The sequence below is a fragment of the Haematobia irritans genome, chromosome 2 (genome assembly GCF_050003625.1).
Source record: "Haematobia irritans isolate KBUSLIRL chromosome 2, ASM5000362v1, whole genome shotgun sequence".
Classification (NCBI taxonomy): Eukaryota; Metazoa; Arthropoda; class Insecta; order Diptera; family Muscidae; genus Haematobia; species Haematobia irritans.
The window spans coordinates 100,422,989-100,442,231 of NC_134398.1; the positions used below are offsets into that span (position 1 = coordinate 100,422,989).

General features: G+C 36.4%; 1 protein-coding gene across 6 annotated transcripts in view; it reads left to right on the plus strand.

The window, feature by feature from the left end:
- Nucleotides 1–19,243, plus strand: part of LOC142225870 (pseudouridylate synthase RPUSD2-like) — a 515,296-nt gene that overhangs the window by 379,618 nt on the left and 116,435 nt on the right. For all 6 annotated transcript variants that reach the window (XM_075295721.1, XM_075295716.1, XM_075295720.1 and 3 more), the window contains one exon: nucleotides 9,156–9,376. In XM_075295721.1, coding sequence (XP_075151836.1) covers nucleotides 9,156–9,376 — 221 coding nt within the window. The remainder of the gene's footprint in view (nucleotides 1–9,155; nucleotides 9,377–19,243) is intronic.

Sequence of the window (19,243 nt, forward strand, 5' to 3'; positions counted from 1 at the left end):
CCGAGGACCATACAGTTTGTAATCCAACACACTATCCACTGGGCTACATAGCTGTTATAGTCACCAGTAGACAATTATCGTTATACGTTACATTTATATAGCATAGTTTGCAGCGCCCACGAGCCCATGCACACATAACGTTATTTAACAGACACATACATTTGTTGGCCACGGGGAGCAGTGGTTAGCATGTCTACCTTGCATGCAAAGGGTCGTGGGTTCAATCCCTGCTGCGACCGAACAATTTTTTTAATTTACACGTTTATATTTATACTATATTTAATTTTTGTAATGAAACTTCGCAATGTAGGTTATTAAAAATTTATCGTCAGAAACAGTGCGTGATATAAACGAAATGGACTGAGCTTTTGGATAAAATATTATTTTTTATTGCAAAAATAACAATTTTGTAACAGTTTCTCGTATAAAAGTTTGAAATTTTGGAAGGGATTCAAAAACTCTAACTCTAACTCTGGAGTCGAATATAAACATACATAAATAATTTTATAATATACTCATAAATTTATTTAAGCGTGAACAGTTGTTTACTGGCATTTAACACCATTTTAAATTCATTTAAAACTTATCGTGTTTTGTACCTAATTTAATTTTTACCGGTATTAAGTCGGCATTATCGCTCTAAAATGATTTGCGTTTTAGTTTTCTTTCATAATTCATTTTAAAGAAAATAAACTTTTTCAATTGTTTTAGCTGCAAAACTCGAACTTAACGCCCGCTTTTGTATTTGAAGGTGTCCGTCAGCTCCTCTTGGACTACTTATTAATAAAGAGGAACTAAACTTTGTTTTTATACATTTTACTGTTTAACTTTTCCTCCTCCACCTCCTTTTTATCTTTCGTCAACCCTCCCGGTTTCCATCCCTATTTCTTTCTCTATACTCTCCCCCTCTCTGTCGCTCTGTGAATGAAATATCATAACATATATATGTTTACTCGAAATTTGTAAATTTATATATGTTTACATTCACACATATTATTTTTATGAAACATTCATGCCCCAAACATAATATATTCTAACATATTAACATATGTGTCCCAAATATTTAGTGTTAGTTAGGAACATTACATGTTTGCACTTAAATATATTGTGCTTAAAAATTGTGCCCGAAACACATTTTGTTTATATCGGAACATATCAAAAACATATTTTTCTTACAGTGCATATAAACCGATCCCCATATTTGGCTTGCGGAGCCTCTAAGAGAAGCATATTTCATGCGATCTGGCTGAAATTAGTATATGTATATGGTCTCCAACAACAAAAAAAGAATTGGTCCACATCGGTCCATAATTATATATAGCCCCCATATAAACCGATCCCCAGATTTAGCTTGTGGAGCCTCTAAGAGAAGCAAATTTCATCTGATCAGGCTGAAATTTGGTACATGGTGTTGGTATATGGCCGATAACAACCATGCCAAAATTTGTCCGTATCGATCTAAAGGGTGATACGGTCAAAATTTGGTCAAGGGAAAACGCGTGTAAATCGGTGAAATCGTTTATTTAAAAAATCAAATTAAATTTCTTTTTGAAGTTCAATTAGTATAAAATTCAGGAAAAATATTCAGTTAGGCTTTCGCTTTTCCAAATCCGAATTGCCGGGCCTCACGCTTGACACCTGTCATCAGACTTTGTACAGCCACCTTGTCCACCTTCTTCGCCGCAGAAAGCCAGTTTGCCTTGAACTGCTGCTCGTCCTTAGCAGTTTTTTTGATCTTCTTTAGGTTCCGCTTGACAATAGCCCAGTATTTCTCAATTGGGCGGAGCTCTGGCGTGTTTGGAGGGTTCTTGTCCTTGGGAACAACCTGCACGTTGTTGGCGGCGTACCACTTCATGGCCTTTTTACCGTAATGGCAAGATGCCAAATCCGGCCAAAACAGTACGGAACAACCGTGTTTCTTCAGGAAAGGCAGCAGACGTTTATTCAAACACTCTTTCACGTAAATTTCTTGGTTGACAGTCCCGGAAGCTATGAAAATGCTGCTTTTGAAGCCACAGGTACAGATGGCTTGCCAAACCAGATATTTCTTTGCGAACTTTGACAGTTTTATGTGCTTGAAAATATCTGCTACCTTTCCCCTTCCTTTTGCCGTATAAAACTCCTGTCCCGGAAGCTGCTTGTAGTCGGCTTTGACGTAGGTGTCGTCGTCCATTACCACGCAGTCAAACTTCGTCAGCATCGTCGTGTACAGCCTCCGGGATCGCGCTTTGGCCGTCGTATTTTGTTTATCATCGCGATTTGGAGTCACTACCTTCTTGTAAGTCGATAGTCCGGCTCGATGCACGGTTGTAGACGATACACCCAGCTTATTTGCGGCATCTCGGAGAGAGAGGTTAGGGTTTCGCTGGAAACTACCAGCAACTCTCTTTGTCGTCTCAGCGGCTTCCGGTTTTCGATTTCCCCCCGATCTAGACTTCCTGGCTGTCGACAAATGGTCCCCAAACACTTTAATTACATTTGTAACGGTTGATTTGGCAACTTTTAGCGATTTTGCCAGCTTTGCGTGCGAGTAGCTCGGATTTTCGCGATGCGCGAACAAAATTTTGATACGCTGCTCTTCTTGCTTGGACGGCATTTTGACAACAGAAGAGTGAATTCCAAAATCAAAATAGGAGCAACATTCTGCACACACACACCTTCAAAATGAGGGGTGTTCAGGTTTTTTAAATGCAAAATTGAAAGAAATACGTCAAGTTTATATTGACCAAATTTTGACCGTATCACCCTTTATATTATATATAGCCCCAGATAAACCGATCTCCAATCACAGAAAAATCACGATTGCCACTCGAGCCAACAATAATCTTCCAAAATTTTATTGCCATAGAAAATGTTGTCAAAATTTTATTTCTTTAGGAAATTTTGTCAATATATAATGTCTATAGAAATTTTGTCAAAACTTTATTTCTATAGAAAATTTTGTCAGAATTTTATTTCTGTAGAAAATACCGGTCAAGAATCGACCTTTCTTTTGTCTAATTATATCCCGCATATACTAACTTACAATTAAGAAGATTATGTTAAGAAGTTTTAAAATGCCTTGCCATCGGCCGCAACCTAAGTAATTCAATTGTGGATGACCGTCTTTAGTGGAAGTTTTTACGCAATCCATGGTGAAGGGTACATAAGATTCGACCTGGCCGAACTTACGGCCGTATATACTTGTTTCTTATTGTCACTTAAATAACTTTTCAGTCCAAAATAAAAATTCGTTATTTAAGCTTTGTGCTTTGTTCTTAGAAAGAAATATATTATCACAATTGCGTAACTGCAATAATTACAACATCCTATAAAGAAGCAAACATTTAAGATATAAAATACATGAAAATGTATGTTAGCATAATGTTACGAATTTGATAATTATAGATATAAGTTTATGTAAATTAGTTTCCGTTAATTTAAAACTTCAAATTGTAACGATAAAATTTCGCTATCACTTGTTGGAATCATCTATTCATTTTCTAGTATTTTCCTGAATTTCTTTTATGTTCTTTTGTTTGCTTACCGAAATGTTAGTTCTTACTCTCTCATAGAATAGCAACCCCTTTGCTTTGTTATTCTGCATTCTCATTTCATCTCATTGTCTATTGTCATTGTTGTTGTAGTAATGCGAGCATATATCTATGTGAGTGTGTATGTGTTTGGCAGCCACCAGATGAACAGCTTAATGGTCGTAGATCTTTCTAGCATTGTCTAAGAATGTTCTGGCGTTGCCAGAATATTGTAGTGCTACCAGAATGTTCTCGTATTGCCACACCGTCATATATAAAAGCGCTCGCATGCTGCTAACGAGTCAGTCTTAATTAAAGCGTCAAACGAATAACTTCAGTGTGAACGAATTGTAAAGTGTGAAGTCATAGTAAATAAATTGTAGATTGTCGTTATTTAAAAGAACTGTGTTTTAATTGTCGGGTAATTAAAAACGCCTAAATATAAAAACGTAACAATTGGTGTCGGAAGTGAAATAACGAAAAAAAAAATCTACAATGAAGCTTAATGAGCTTCGAGTGGACGACAAAAAAAGAAGGAATTGAGCAAACTGGAGCTGCCGACAACAGGCAATAAGGCCCAGCTTCAAAAGCGTCTACTGGAAGGCCCAGCTTCAAAAGCGTCTACTGAACGGCGTAATATGGACATTGCGACGCATGAGTTTGATTATAAGGAAGACATTGATGAATCAATACTCGTCAATACCAGCAGTGTAGAAACTCCGTCTGTGGCTTCGAGTGTTGTAGATTACACATCAATGCTCAGTGTTTTGAGTAAAATGATGGAGGAAAACTCTAGAAAAATCATGGATGAGAATTCTAGAAAAATGGAAGAAAATTCTAGAAAAATAGAAGCAAATTCTAGAAAATTGGAAGAAAAATTTGACGAAAATTAAAAAAAGATGGACGAAAATTCTAGAATTCTCAATGAAAAACTGCAAGAAATTTCTGAAAGCATGGAGAAACGTGTGGACCATATAGAAGGTCAAATTATAGAATTGGATAAGAAAGTTCTTTCCGTAGATGAGAAAATTGTGGTTCACGATGAGAAACTTCTACACCTGGAGAAAAAAATGGCTGACATGGAAATTAAAGGTTGTCCCGTGCGCGTAATCGACGGCCCAAAAATCAAAACTCCTGTTTTTGATGGCTCATCTTCATTTGATGTTTTCAAATTCCAATTTGAGACGGTGGCATCCAGAAACATGTGGAATGACAACGACAGAGCAATTGAACTTCTGTTGGCATTGAAGGGTAATGCTGCCGATGTAATACAAAGTATCCCAACTTCTTCCAGAAATAACTATAACGAAGTAATAGCTGCACTACAACGCAAGTACGGTGGAGAACATAAGCAAGACATCTTTAGAATGGAATTAAGAGGTAGAATCCAGAAAACAAACGAGACTCTACAAGACTTTGCAACAGAAGTCGAGCGGTTGGTGCTACTGACATACCCAGGAGAGAGTCACCCACTTGTGGACCGCATCAAAATTGAGACCTTTGTGAATGGCATTCGAGACCCAGACATAAAATGTGCAACATATGCGTCACAAAAGGCTACATTCGCAGAAACAGTAACATTCGCACTTGCACAGGAGACTGCGAGATTGCTAGCGCGGCCTCAAATTCACAAGGTACGTAAAGAAGAGACAGAGTGTGATGAATCAAAGTCCGTTATTGAGTCGATGAAAGAGGCCATGAAGCAGGCAATGCAAGAAATGAAGCAAGAGGCGAATAAATCCCGGAGCGGATTTCATGATTGCTTTTGGCCTCAATTTGGATATGAAGCGTCGTGTAATGACATGGTGCGATGCCGAAATAACGGTAAACGTGGGATACGACGGGAATACACCTGTCAGACGTTTGACAACGAGCCAGTCAGAGTCTATACCACCGAATGCCGAAGCAATTATATGGGTTTCTATGAATGGAGATTGTGAAGTCGGCCAATTGTGGGTTGTTGAACCAGCAGAAAACAAAAGCAACAACATCTTGATAGCAAATGCCCTGGTAACAATGAACGAAGAGAGACTAATACCAGTTCGTGTCTTGAACTTGTCTGACAATCATGAGCAAATTGTAAAATTTTCTGATATTGGAAAATGTACACCAGCCGAGGCAATAGTCAATTTGGAAGGCAACTCATCAAAGACATATGGAGCAGTGAGAAAAAATCTAGAAGCGTATGTCGAGGCTTGGACACGTCATCTATCGCCGTCAGAGGGAAATAAAGCCAAGCAATTGTTATGGAAAAACGCCTCTGCTTTTGCTTCTGAAAAGGGAAATCAAGGAAGAACATCTGAAGTGAAACATGAAATTAAAACCGCAGAAGAAAGGCCCATAAAACAGGCACCACGAAGTGTTCCCCTGGCAAAAAGAGACGAAGTTCAAAAGCTCATAAAGGAAATGGCGGAGAGTGGTGTGATCGAGCCGTCATCAAGTCCTTGGTGTTCCCCAGTTGTGATGGTCAAAAAGAAAGATGGAAGTACCCGATTCTGCGTGGACTACAGAAAACTTCCACGCATTGATGACACGTTGGACACACTAGCCGGAACAACATGGTTTTCTATGCTCGATTTGCAGAGTGGATATTGGCAAGTAGAGATCGCCGAGAAAGACAAGGAAAAGACGGCTTTTGGCGTTAATGGCGTTCTCTGGCAATTCAATGTAATGCCGTTCGGGCTCTGCAACGCTCCGGCTACCTTCGAAAGATTGATGGAGCGGGTACTGAAGGGGTTGCAATGGAAATCGTGCTTGATATACTTGGATGACATCATAGTGATGGGCAAAACATTTGACGAGCACCTTAAGAACTTGAAAGACGTTATCCAGCAATTGTCAGCCGCTGGTCTACGCCTTAACGCAAAGAAATGCTCTCTTTTCCAGCGGGAAGTTAAATACCTGGGTCATCATGTGACTGCAGAGGGCATATCCACCCATGAAGACAAAATCCAAGCTGTCAGAGATTGGCCACGACCCCGAAATCTCCACGAATTAAGAAGTTTCCTTGGGTTATGTACATATTACCGACGATTCGTCCCAAACTTCGCCAGCATCGCCGCTAGTCTCCATAAATTGACGCAAAAAGGTCAGAAGTTCCAGTGGAGCGACGAACAGGAGGATTCATTCCAACATTTAAAAGAACTTTTATGTTCAGCTCCTGTTCTAGCGTATCCTATTCCGGGCGAAAAATTTGTTTTGGATACAGATGCTAGCGCGCATGGTATTGGAGGTGTGCTATCCCAACAGATAAACGGCAAGGAGAAGGTCATCGGATATTTCAGCCGAACGTTGTCCAAGCCCGAAAAGAACTACTGTGTAACGCGACGAGAGCTGCTAGCCGTCATAGAGAGTGTAAAACATTATCATAAATATTTGTATGGACAACACTTCTTGCTCAGGACTGATCACTCAGCTCTACGATGGTTGCTCCAATTTAAGAATCCGGAAGCTGAACTGGCACGTTGGATCGATAGGCTCCAAAGCTATGATTTCAGTGTCGAGCATAGAAAAGGTGGAAAACACGGTAACGCTGACGCTTTGTCACGTCGACCTTGCAGTATAGAATGCAAGCACTGCTCGAAAGCTGAACATAAGGAGGAGATTGTTGATATTCGGCTGTTACACATCGAATCTGGAGTGGACTGGCCAACAGAACAGCGTAAAGATCCCATTTTGAGCAAAATTATTTCGGCAAAGGAAGAGAACGAGAAGCCCAGTAAGAAAGACATCGCAGCCGAAAGTCCACTTATGAAATCATACTGGGCTCAATGGGATAGTTTAGTTCTAGTCAATGGATCCCTGCAACGTAAATGGCCGAGAAAGTGAAGCAACGATTCTACTGGGTTGGATGCCAGAAATCAATTGCTGAATGGGTAGCCAATTGCGAGAAGTGCATGAAGGCGAAAGGTCCAACAAGGAAAAGTCGAGGTCCTATGCAAGAATATAGACCAGGAGCCCCGTTTGAAAGAATAGCAATGGACGTGGCAGGCCCTTTCCCAGTAAGTGATTCTGGAAACCGTTATGTCCTTGTGGTCATGGATTACTTCAGCAAATGGCCGGAGGTGTATGCAATTCCAAACCAAGAGGCAAAAACGATTGTGGATGTGGTCAACAAAAACTGGATATGTCGCTACGGTGTACCGTCCGAGATTCACTCAGACCAAGGAAGAAATTTTGAATCGGCCATATTCAAAGAGATGTGTGAATCCCTTGGTATCAAGAAAACGAGGACTAAGCCATTACATCCACAATCCGATGGCATGGTAGAAAGGTTTAATCGCACTCTGGAGGAACATCTTCGAAAAGTAGTGGACAACGGCCAGAGGGACTGGGACGAGCATATACCAAAGTTTTTGCTGTCGTATAGATCTGCCATTCATGATTCCACCTCTCGAACACCGGCCAATGTTCTATTCGGAACTGAGTTGAAGTTGCCTGGAGATCTGATATTCGGCGCTAAACCTAATGAGCTCGCCATGGAAGAAAACAGAAACGACATCCCAAACACTTTCGGTGAAGTTCACGAATCAGTGCGCAACAAAATAAAAATGGTCAGCAACAGAATGAAGGCGAGATACGATCGTGCTGTAAATACTGAGGGCTTCCAAGAAGAAAAATTGGTTCTGCTGTTTAACCCGCAACGAAAGAAAGGATTGTGTCCTACACTGCAAACACAGTGGGAAGGCCCATACAAAGTCATCAAGAAAATCAATGATGTTGTATACCGGATTCAGAAGGGCGACAGCCCTAGATCAAAGGTGAAAGTTGTACATCTGGAACGATTGGCACCTTACGGAACAGGTTCGTCCCGAACAGGCTTAAGCGGGAGGCAGTGTTACGAATTTGATAATTATAGATATAAGTTTATTTAAATTAGTTTCCGTTAATTTAAAACTTCAAATTGTAAAGATAAAATTTCGCTATCACTTGTTGGAATCATCTATTCATTTTCTAGTATTTTCCTGAATTTCTTTTATGTTCTTTTGTTTGCTTACCGAAATCTTAGATCTTACTCTCTCATAGAATAGCAACCCCTTTCCTTTTTATTCTGCATTCTCATTTCATCTCATTGTCTATTGCCATTGTTGTTGTAGTAATGCGAGCATATATCTATGTGAGTGTGTATGTGTTTGGCAGCCACCAGATGAACAGCTTAATGGTCGTAGATCCTTCTAGCATTCTCTAAGAATGTTCTGGCGTTGCCAGAATATTGTAGTGCTACCAGAATGTTCTCGTATTGCCACACCGTCATATGTAAAAGCGCTCGCATGCTGCTAACGAGTCAGTCTTAATTAAAGCGTCAAACGAATAACTTCAGTGTGAACGAATTGTAAAGTGTGAAGTCATAGTAAATAAATTGTAGATTGTCGTTATTTAAAAGAACTGTGTTTTAAATATAAATAAATATAAAAACGTAACAATAATATTCCACAATAGAACTCCAACAAATAAGTAAACCCGTTACTATGCGTAGCTCTATTATTCGAACGCCTTTTTTATTGCCAATTACAAACGGCAAGTCATAAATGTTACCAATATTACTGAGAGAAAAAGCAATGTTGAAACACTTCTATTCTGTATTCTATTGAAACTGTAATAAGACCCATATTAACAATCCTTTTCAATTACTTATATTTTTAGGTACATCCTTGTGGAAGATATCGCCACAATACTGTAGTGTTCATATTGGCGAAGGAGTATAATCTAAAAAACCTACGTACAATACATCGATTGGACCGTTTAACTTCAGGCCTTCTTTTATTTGGCCGAAGTCCAAAAAAGGCCCGGCAATTGGAGCACCAAATACGAAATAGACAAGTACAAAAGGAGTACGTTTGCCGGGTGGAAGGAAACTTTCCGGAGTAAGTAGTTTCTTAACACATAAAACACGTTCCCTCACCTGTTATAATAAGATCTAGCTCATCAAGTAAGACATTACCGGTTACTATAGTATATAAATTAAACAAGTCTTTATATTTAATTTTAGCCTGACAATGAAACAGGCGATTAACGTCCAAATGCATGATTCTTAATTTGCAATTGATTATTGAATTGTATTTGTATTTATTGAGTTTGGTTCCTGCACAGCAAGACTCAAGGTCTTATAATTTACAGTACAGGCATTTGATTTTATGCGAACAGATTTATATCATAACAAAATTTAATAAAATTAATTAAACTAAAACGAAATGTAAAATTATGGTTTAGATAGGATAAATGAGTGACACATGAGGTAAAAAGAAATGATTTTTGCTACGAAAATAGAAAGCATAAATAAATAAAATATCAAAATTGAAAGTTAACTTAAACAGGGTCAATTAATAAACGTTTCTAGAGATTATATGAATCTTATTGCCAATTAAAATACAATATAATTATGATAATTACAATGAAAAGAAGTGAATGGATAGTGTAGTTTACTTATTATTGTGGAACATGTCAATATTAAAGAAAATATATAAAAAGTTTGCTTTTGAATTGGGTTCTGTTTGTAATTGTCTTTATATTTAATGGTAACATGTTCCACACTAAAAAAATATTGTCGTGAGGTCAAAGATTTCATGTCTTTCAAATACGAATACAAATTTTGCTTAGCATAGAAGACGCATTTCTCTTAAATAAAGTTATTTTCCTTGTCCAAAAGTCGATAAATTTTTCAATGAAGTCGTATTGTCCTAATAATTAAGTGATTTGACTTAAAAATGGGTATCTTAACATGAAAGAAAAAATTTATAGGCTAAGGTCAACTTGACTTTAATAATTCAGAAAAATTCTTTAAATTTAATGAAATTGTCTTTTAATTTGTTGTCTTTTTGCATCTTGACTACAAAGCAAAAAATCGTTCAAATATAGGACATGTTTTTCAAAACTTTATTTTAAAGAAGTTTTTTCTTCAAACATAGCATAATTTCTACTGGAAGTCGAGTCCTAATTTGGAAAAATAAAGTTGCCGTTAACTCGTTTTAAAGGACTTTGATAGCATATGAAGCTGAGAAAGCGAAAAATTAAAAATTGCTTCCTAGAAGCAAGTACACAACACCTAAATTTAAAAGAGAATTGTGTCTTAAAAGTATCCTTACTTGTATTCTCCGCTTCTTTGGCTCGGAATCAATACCAATTTTTTTAAAGTAAAGACAAAATCTTTGGAACCGAGTATGCTTGTTTTTCAGTGCAGAGACGAATCGCATATATGAAGAATTGCCACTCCGATACAACATATCTGTGGCGTAGTTGGATTAAATTACCGGTTCTATCTGTAATCTATTCACTAAAGCGTAAAAATTATCAGGTTCCTTGTCCATAACCCAGCGGCGTAGTTCATGTGCTTGGAAGGCCTTTTTCCAGGCCTGTCTAGGCATTACAGAGGCCTGCTTAGGACATTACACCTTCCTTTCCATTTAACATAGGGTGAGATTGGAGGGCAAGGCCTTCTTTGTAGCTTACATAAAAGGGCGTTCACCAGCCCTCTAAACAGAAGGAGTTCTACAGGGGTGTATATAAGAATTCCTACATAATTACTGAAAATAAAACCACACCTTCGCTCCTTCTTATTACAGGCATGTTGCAGCGCTACGTCAAGAAGGTGTTCTGTAGTACAGGGCGGTCTTCCCTATACGTTCTCAAAAGAATGACTTTATCATTACTAGACATAGTTATTGTTTTAGTTCAGATTTATTGTTACAATAAGAAGTTTCGAGTTCAAAGATAGATAAATAAATAGATAATTAATATAAAATTAAAGAAAAAAAATATACAAATTTTTAAGTCAGGACTTCTTTTGCCACATTTGTTGTTGAGATCTGGAAGAATTTAAATTCAAGAAATTATAGAAAAATAATGGCCCTTTTTGGGAAATTGAAGGCAATCTAATTATGTTAGATGCTTGTCTACTTATATTTGTAAGTGGGATTTTATAAAACGAGCGATTGACTTAGAAAGGCATTGAAAATGCATTGTAATTATAATTAAATAGCTCCTTCTGCATAACACCCATGCTGTAAGTTTAACTTTTCACAATTTCACAAATTTAAAAACACAAAACAAGGAACGCGTCTGTACTTCACAAAATCAAAACTGAACGAACGAATGGTGTGAATTGGCGTCCGCAAAATTATTATGCACTTTTATTATCGTTTATTAACATATGCAAAGACAATTAATGAAAATATTTTCTGACATAAATATTTTCTGTCATAATATGAAATAACCACTTGACTTCCAAAGGCATTACAAATGCATTCTAATTATAAATGAATAGGGATGTAAACAATTTTAAAGCTCTCTTTTAAACGAGAGCACAAGACAACTCTCTTGCTACATCATTTTAACACCCATGCTATACAACTTCTATAAAGAAGGCAAAGAGAATGTCCGGGTGTATAAAATGAAAAAGTAAATGAAACGCAATGCTTAATTACAGGTCTGAATTTAGAATGCCTACGATGAATGTAAAATCAGTACACATGCATGTCTTATAAACACAACTCCTTCCAATTTAAGGCATTTAACATGCCTGAATTTTTAAGGTCCTTCTCGATTCCGCCGCTGGGAATAATCCTATGTAGAAATACTAAGACACGAATTTTCAGGTAGTTCCCAAAATGGGCCCCAATATTCTGGTTGAAAACGGAGTCAGATGGGCATACCTGTTGAGGCCGAAAACGTATCTTATAATTGCATTAAAGGAGACATTCAATTTCCGTTTGCTCCTAGCATCACAACTAGAAAAGATTTCGCACCCATACGTCAATACCGGAATTAAGTAGGTCTTCACCAAGAGCAGTTTGATTCTCAGTGGTAGATATCTCTGTGTCTTCCAAAGAGTTCTAAGAGTGGCAAATGTCCTGCCACATATCATGGTTATATGGTCTGACCACGTTAAAGAATCATTAAACATGATACCAAGATTCATATACTTTCTGACAATCTCAATAGGTTCATCATTTATATGAACGAAGGGAGTTAGTGACAGGCGATTAACACGCTTTTGGATTACCAGACACTTGGATTTCGTCGCATTGAGAGACAATCCGTTTCTCTGCTCCCATAAGTTTATTATTACTCGAGCTTTATGGACAAAGAAGTTTAAAGAACTCTATCAATAGAGTCGTTGAAAATAAATCGCCAGGAACAAATCATACACGCCTGAGTGTACATGTTTCAGTTCAGGCGAATTAACTTTTCCACAGCCTTTAGATATTGTTGGGATAGAGAACTCAATTTTGGGTCCTTTATGAAAGCTTCTAATGGAGACAACATCTAGGAATTTTCCTCTTACAAATTGAATCATCTTAACTCCTACTGTGATCATCTCTTCATATAGCTCCAAATGACTCTATTGGTCAAGTTCCTTAATCTTCTTTGTCCATAAAGCTCGAATAATAATTCATTGCAAACAAATCTGCGTTGATTTATTCTTTACTGAAAGACTCCGGAGCGGAAGTTGAGAGCGCCACGGATGGTATGAAGCCGTTGATTGCATTTGAACAACTATGTCTACTTGAACAATTTTTAACCTCATCAAACAATTTAAACATAAACGATTGCGTTTTACCACGATGAAACGATCGGACGGTGAAAGACGACAAAACCTGCAACACACCGAGGCCTATGGCTTTGTTTAGAATATAAAACACAATTGTCTTTAGTGGTAGACCGTGATACCTTAGGGAAGACGCATTCGTAAACTGTGTCTTTACTTTTTTTCTTTCGAGGTTGCTTCATGATTTACGGTGTCTCGTAAATCGTGAGACATAGTAACTTGCGAAATCGGTCCGACAAGAATGTATGTAAATCGCTCCATGACGAGAGGGCGGATTTATCTTTTATCGTTTGTTGCCAACAGGTCTGTGTAATTTCCGGTAAACGCTGCAGACAAACGAAAACGAGAATCAGTCGAAATGTCGCAGTTAGCCAACGGACTTGAATGGACTTCAACCCCAAAGTGTCTCTATGGACATAATAGGAATCGCGAACAAATTCTACAATTGACTACATATAAAAAAAAAAATATTTCAATCACCGAAATCGCGGATTCAATCAGTTTTTTCGTTGAAATGTCTTCAATCACGAAAATGATAGCATCCTTCACCCATTTTGATTGAAAACCAACACGATTTTCAATTAAAAACTTAATTGACTTTTCTCACGGAATCAATTAATTGTGTGATTGAATTAATTAAATAAATCATTGGTTTTTGACGTAAAATTCAATCAATGTTTTAATCGACTCAATTAAAATTTTAATTAATTTCGCGACAAAAATCAATCATCTATTTGATTGATGTAATTAATATATTGCGCACTCAAAATCGTGATTAATTTTATTTGAAATGACAGTAACAATATTGCAGATTATATACATGAACAGGCGTTTATTTTCGCTCCGATAAAACATTTAAAACTAAAGTTCTATACCGATTTATCCACACAAAAGGGGGAACCGTTGAATTATATTGCTGCGGCCTTCTGTTGGTGTTATCGGCAAGTTTAAACACTCAAAATAAATCAAATTATTTTGCAAAACACAACAAATTGGAAAAATCACTGGAAATTTATATTTGTTCTGTTAACCGATTGCACATTTCTTTGGTTTTATCCTCATTCCGTAAACAATAACAGCTGTTAACAACAATCTGTGATTGAGTTGAATTATTATACTCAACACTTTTAACTGTGTTGAATAAAAATACTCACCATAACTAGAATCATCTAATCTTAAATTTGCGCTTTAATATTCAAATATAATTACCCATCATAACTGCCAATATCAATTCGAACCATAATAAACACTTCTGCATAAGAACAAAAAAAAAAAAAACATATATATCCATATCTAAACATGAATTGCTCAAATGTTCAATAAAAAAATTGAAGAACCAATGGTTTCATGTTGGCTATGCTATACCACATATCACGCCAAGTGTGTTGGGTTGGCAGCTCGAACTGCGGACAATCTTCGTGAACATAAAGACCTACGTTGGTGCTGCAAAAAATGCAAAATATTCGATGAGGAATTCTATGCATTCTTTAAAAACAATCGTACGGAATTTGAAATCATTAACAAGGATCTTGTTTCGTTGGTTGAGAAATTTGACAAATGTAAAGCTGTATTTGAAAATGCTTCTTGTTTAGAAATATTTTTACAGTCTCCTATTGACTCAATTCGCAAGCGTAAAAAAGCAACAATTCGTGCTGAAGATACTTTATATATTAAGATAAGGTTTTAAGAAATTTGAGAACAGTCAAGTCGTCATATAATGCGGGTCCCGATGGCATTCCTTCATGTATATTGAAAGAGTGTGCTGGATACTTACCGCAGATATGGAAAGAATCTTTTATAATACCTTTGTATAAATCAGGCAGTCGAAATTACAGAGGTATTTCAAATCTTTGCGCTATTCCGAAACTTATGGAGAAAATATTGTCTGAATCAATTTCTCACCAGGTATCATCTATACTTTGCACTTGTCAACACGGATTTAGAAAGTCTCGGTCAACGATTTCGAACATTTTAGAATTTACATGTCTGGTAAATGACGCCTTCAGAGGTCGTAAACAGACCAATACAATATATACGGACTTCAGTAAAGCATTCGACAAGGTAAACCATTCCCTTCTATTGATTAAACTTGATTTATGCGGTTTTGGAAATTCATTACTAAAATGGTTGAAATCCTATTTAATTGGTAGAACACAAAGGGTAAAATTTGGAACGGCCACATCTAGACCTATATATGTCTCTTCGGGGGTTCTTCAGGGGAGTCATCTTGTTGCATATTGTTTTGTCTTTTTATTAATGATTTGGCAACAGTAATAAGACATTTTAATGTCTTGATGTTCGCGGACGATGTAAAGATTTTCCGATCATTTTCTGATTCAGACGAACAATGCTATCTTCAAGCTGATCTCGACGACTTTTATAAATGGTGTGATGTTAATTTGATGGAATTAAACATATCTAAGTGTAAATTAATGCAAGAGGAAGTCCTCTAAATACTAATTATTTTTTGGGATCTAATGAACTGGATGCTGTCGATTCCTATAATTCCTATAATAATCTAGGTTTACTTATGGATCAACGTCTAAACTTTCGTAAGCATATTCTAATCGTAGTTAGTAAAGCTTACACTGCCCTTGGCTTCATGAAACGGTGGAGCAAAGAATTCAACGATCCCTTAGTCACGAAAACTTTATACAATTCATTGGTAAGACCGAAACTGGAATACGGTTCCGTAGTTTGGGACCCCTATACGCCATTTTTAAGAATATGCTTGAATCTGTTCAGAAGCAATTCCTTCTATTTTGTCTTTGTGGGCATGGGTGGAACCACAGCTCACTTCCGTCATTCGAATATAGACTAAATATTATAAGATTACCGTCATTGACAAGAAGGAGGACGATGTTAAATGTGACTTTTGTTATGTAACAGTTTGGCTGATAAGTCCCCGGTGTAACAAAGAAAAACACATTTTTTTTGTCAAAATTCGTTTTTATTACACAACATAGTTCCCTTCATGAGCGATACAACGATTATAACGACCTTCCAATTTTTTGATACCATTTTGGTAGTACTCCTTCGGCCTCAGTTTCGATCACCTCTTCATTGCAGCCAAATTCTTTCCATACGAGCATCCTTTTGAGGTCTGAGAACAAGAAAAAGTCGTTGGGTGCCAGATCTAGAGAATACCGTGGTTGGGGAAGCAATTCGAAGCCCAATTCATGAATTTTTGCCATCGTTCTCAATGACTTGTGGCACGGTGCGTTATCTTGGTGGAACAACACTTTTTTCTTCTTCAAATGGGGCCGTTTTGCCGCGATTTCGACCTTCAAACTCTCCAATAACGCCATATAATAGTCACTGTTGATGATTTTTCCCTTCTCAAGATAATCGATAAAAATTATTCCATGCGCATCCCAAAAAACAGAGGCCATTACTTTGCCAACGGACTTTTGGGTCTTTCCACGCTTCGGAGACGGTTCACTGGTCGCTGTCCGCTCATCCGACTGTCGATTGGACTCAGGAGTGTAGTGATGGAGCCATGTTTCATCCATTGTCACATATCGACGGAAAAACTCGGGTGTATTACGACTTAACAGCTGCAAACACCACTCAGAATCATCAACACGTTGTTGTTTTTGGTCAAATGTGAGCTCGCGTGGCACCCATTTTGCACAGAGCTTCCGCATATCCAAATATTGATGAATGATATGACCAACACATTCCTTTGATATCTTTAAAGCCTCTGCTATCTCGATCAACTTCATTTTACTGTCATTCAAAATCATTTTGTGGATTTTTTTTATGTTTTCGTCGGTAACCACCTCTTTCGGACGTCCACAGCGTTCACCGTCCTCCGTGCTCATTTCACCACGCTTTAATTTTGCATACCAATCAATTATAGTTGATTTCCCTGGGGCAGAGTCCGGGAACTCATTATCAAGCCAAGTTTTTGCTTCCACCGTATTTTTCCCTTCAGAAAACAGTATTTTATCAAAACACGAAATTCATTTTTTCCATTTTTTTCACAATAACAAAAGTTGCTTCACAAAAGACGCTCTATCTCACAAACTAATTGACTTACAGACGTCAAATTTTGACACGAATCATTTGAAGGTTGGTACTATATAAAAATAATATGCATTTAATACTAGCGACACCATCTACGTGTCAGACCGGGGACTTATCAGCCAACCTGTTATATTATTCAGGGAAAAAATTGAAGCAGAATTTCTTCTTAGTAGAATTCTGATCAACGTTCCGATCAGACGGAGCAGGAATTTTGAACTTTTGCGTATTTCTTACTGTGGAGCCAATTATGCTAATAACGACCCCTTTCGTCGGTTATGCCTACAATTTAATCAACTTTATGGTATAATAAACTTGTCTGAGAATCGAGAATAGTAAGAATGACCATGATTTGGCGCCAAAGATTTTTTTCATCTAGATAAGTTCATGATTTTCTTATAAATTAGTTCATGTATTGCATCGTATTTTAGTTCATTATTACTATGCTGTGGGAAGAATATACTTAAACTCATTCAAAATATTCCTGCTATCCAGAAAAATGAACAATTTTTTGGGAAACCTGTATTAAGAAATTGGTTTGAAATAAACTGTTTGTCAGTATAATTTTCAACAAAAGTAGAGAAATTGAGGAATCAAAGGTACAACAAGCCTCTATACAATTAAGAAATTTTTCGTACAAAGCAAGTCAATTTTCTATAACCACCAGTATTTTATTTCAAAAAAAATTTATAATATTACACAAAACTATGGCTTATGATATACAACAAAGGAAATATTTTTATTCGTACGTTGGATGCAGTTACTTGTCGGTAGTTAGTAATTGCTTCTTCAAAAGAGTAATATTCTATGTTATTAGGACTAAACTAATTAATTTAAATTTCCATGTTTTCTATTCATATGAAAGATATATGTGGCATAAGTTGCTATAATCAATTGAATTGTCCAATTTCATCGATTTTGGCTAACTTTTGTTGGGCGGATTTGTCTCACAAGCATCTGAAATTGCAAAGGTATACAAAATATAAGAAAAATATTATTAATTAATTAATTCTATCATTCATATTGAATTTTAACTTACGGTTTTCAAGAGTATTTCCTAGAGCCAATAAGGATATCAGCTTAATTAGCATTAAACAGTAAGAATATTCAAAAAATTACCATTACAAGACCTGTCTAACTGCAAGTGAAAAAATTATTTTTAATAAATTGAAATTTTGGTTTTATTAAAAACGGACAAAATACCGTTTATAGAAAAACTTACCACATTGAAAAATCCATCCAGTAGGTACATTATTGGAATCATATCCATGGACTAATGGGACGTTTTTGAAATTATTCTCAGAATATATTTGAAATAAAAAATATTATAAAATTAGACATAATATCCACTTGTCAGTATAGCATTTAGTATTTAAGGTGGACATTAAGTTCGAGTTTAGAGGCTAAAATCGCAATTTTCATGACAAGTTTTCTTTAATAATCCAATAAAAAAATAATCTTTATAAAAACTTGGTTTGGGCTATTCTCCATCAAGTTATATTTAAATTTGTATCGAAGACGTATAATTTTATACTTTTCTAAGTGATTTATTTTTAATTTTAGTGGCTAAACATGAACTTAGTACTCACCTGTAGGAATTGCTGTAACATAAAAAATATAGATTCCAAAAAATTGTTACATCTCCAACCTGTGATCCAGATGTAGAATAAATATAGATCATGCTATTACCACTCATGTTGTATATTTTTTATGTAAATCAATTAAAAATCCGCACTAATTTTAAACTATTAAGAGAAATATACTGTTCCTTAATCTGTTATTTGTTTTTTATCAATAAAAAGCGTTTTTGATTTCTCTAACATCACATCATTCACTTCTCAGTTTCTAAAATGTTTTGAAATAAACATATTTTCATTAATAAACACCTATACCGCACGTACAATTTTGCAAAATTAAATCCACGTGTGAGTTACATATGCAAACCCCCAGACCTACATAAAAAATGAGTTACCTGATAAAATTGATGAATTGCTTAAAGAAATTCAAAAGCCAGACAGTAACCCAATACCGTATCCGGTATTGGGCAAACCATAATATTTCCATTTAATTCAAATAATAAGCAGAAATAATATTTAAGTCAAACGTTAGCATAGTAAGCAAAATTGTAAAATTAAGAAGTAAGTTTATTTAATGAAAACAA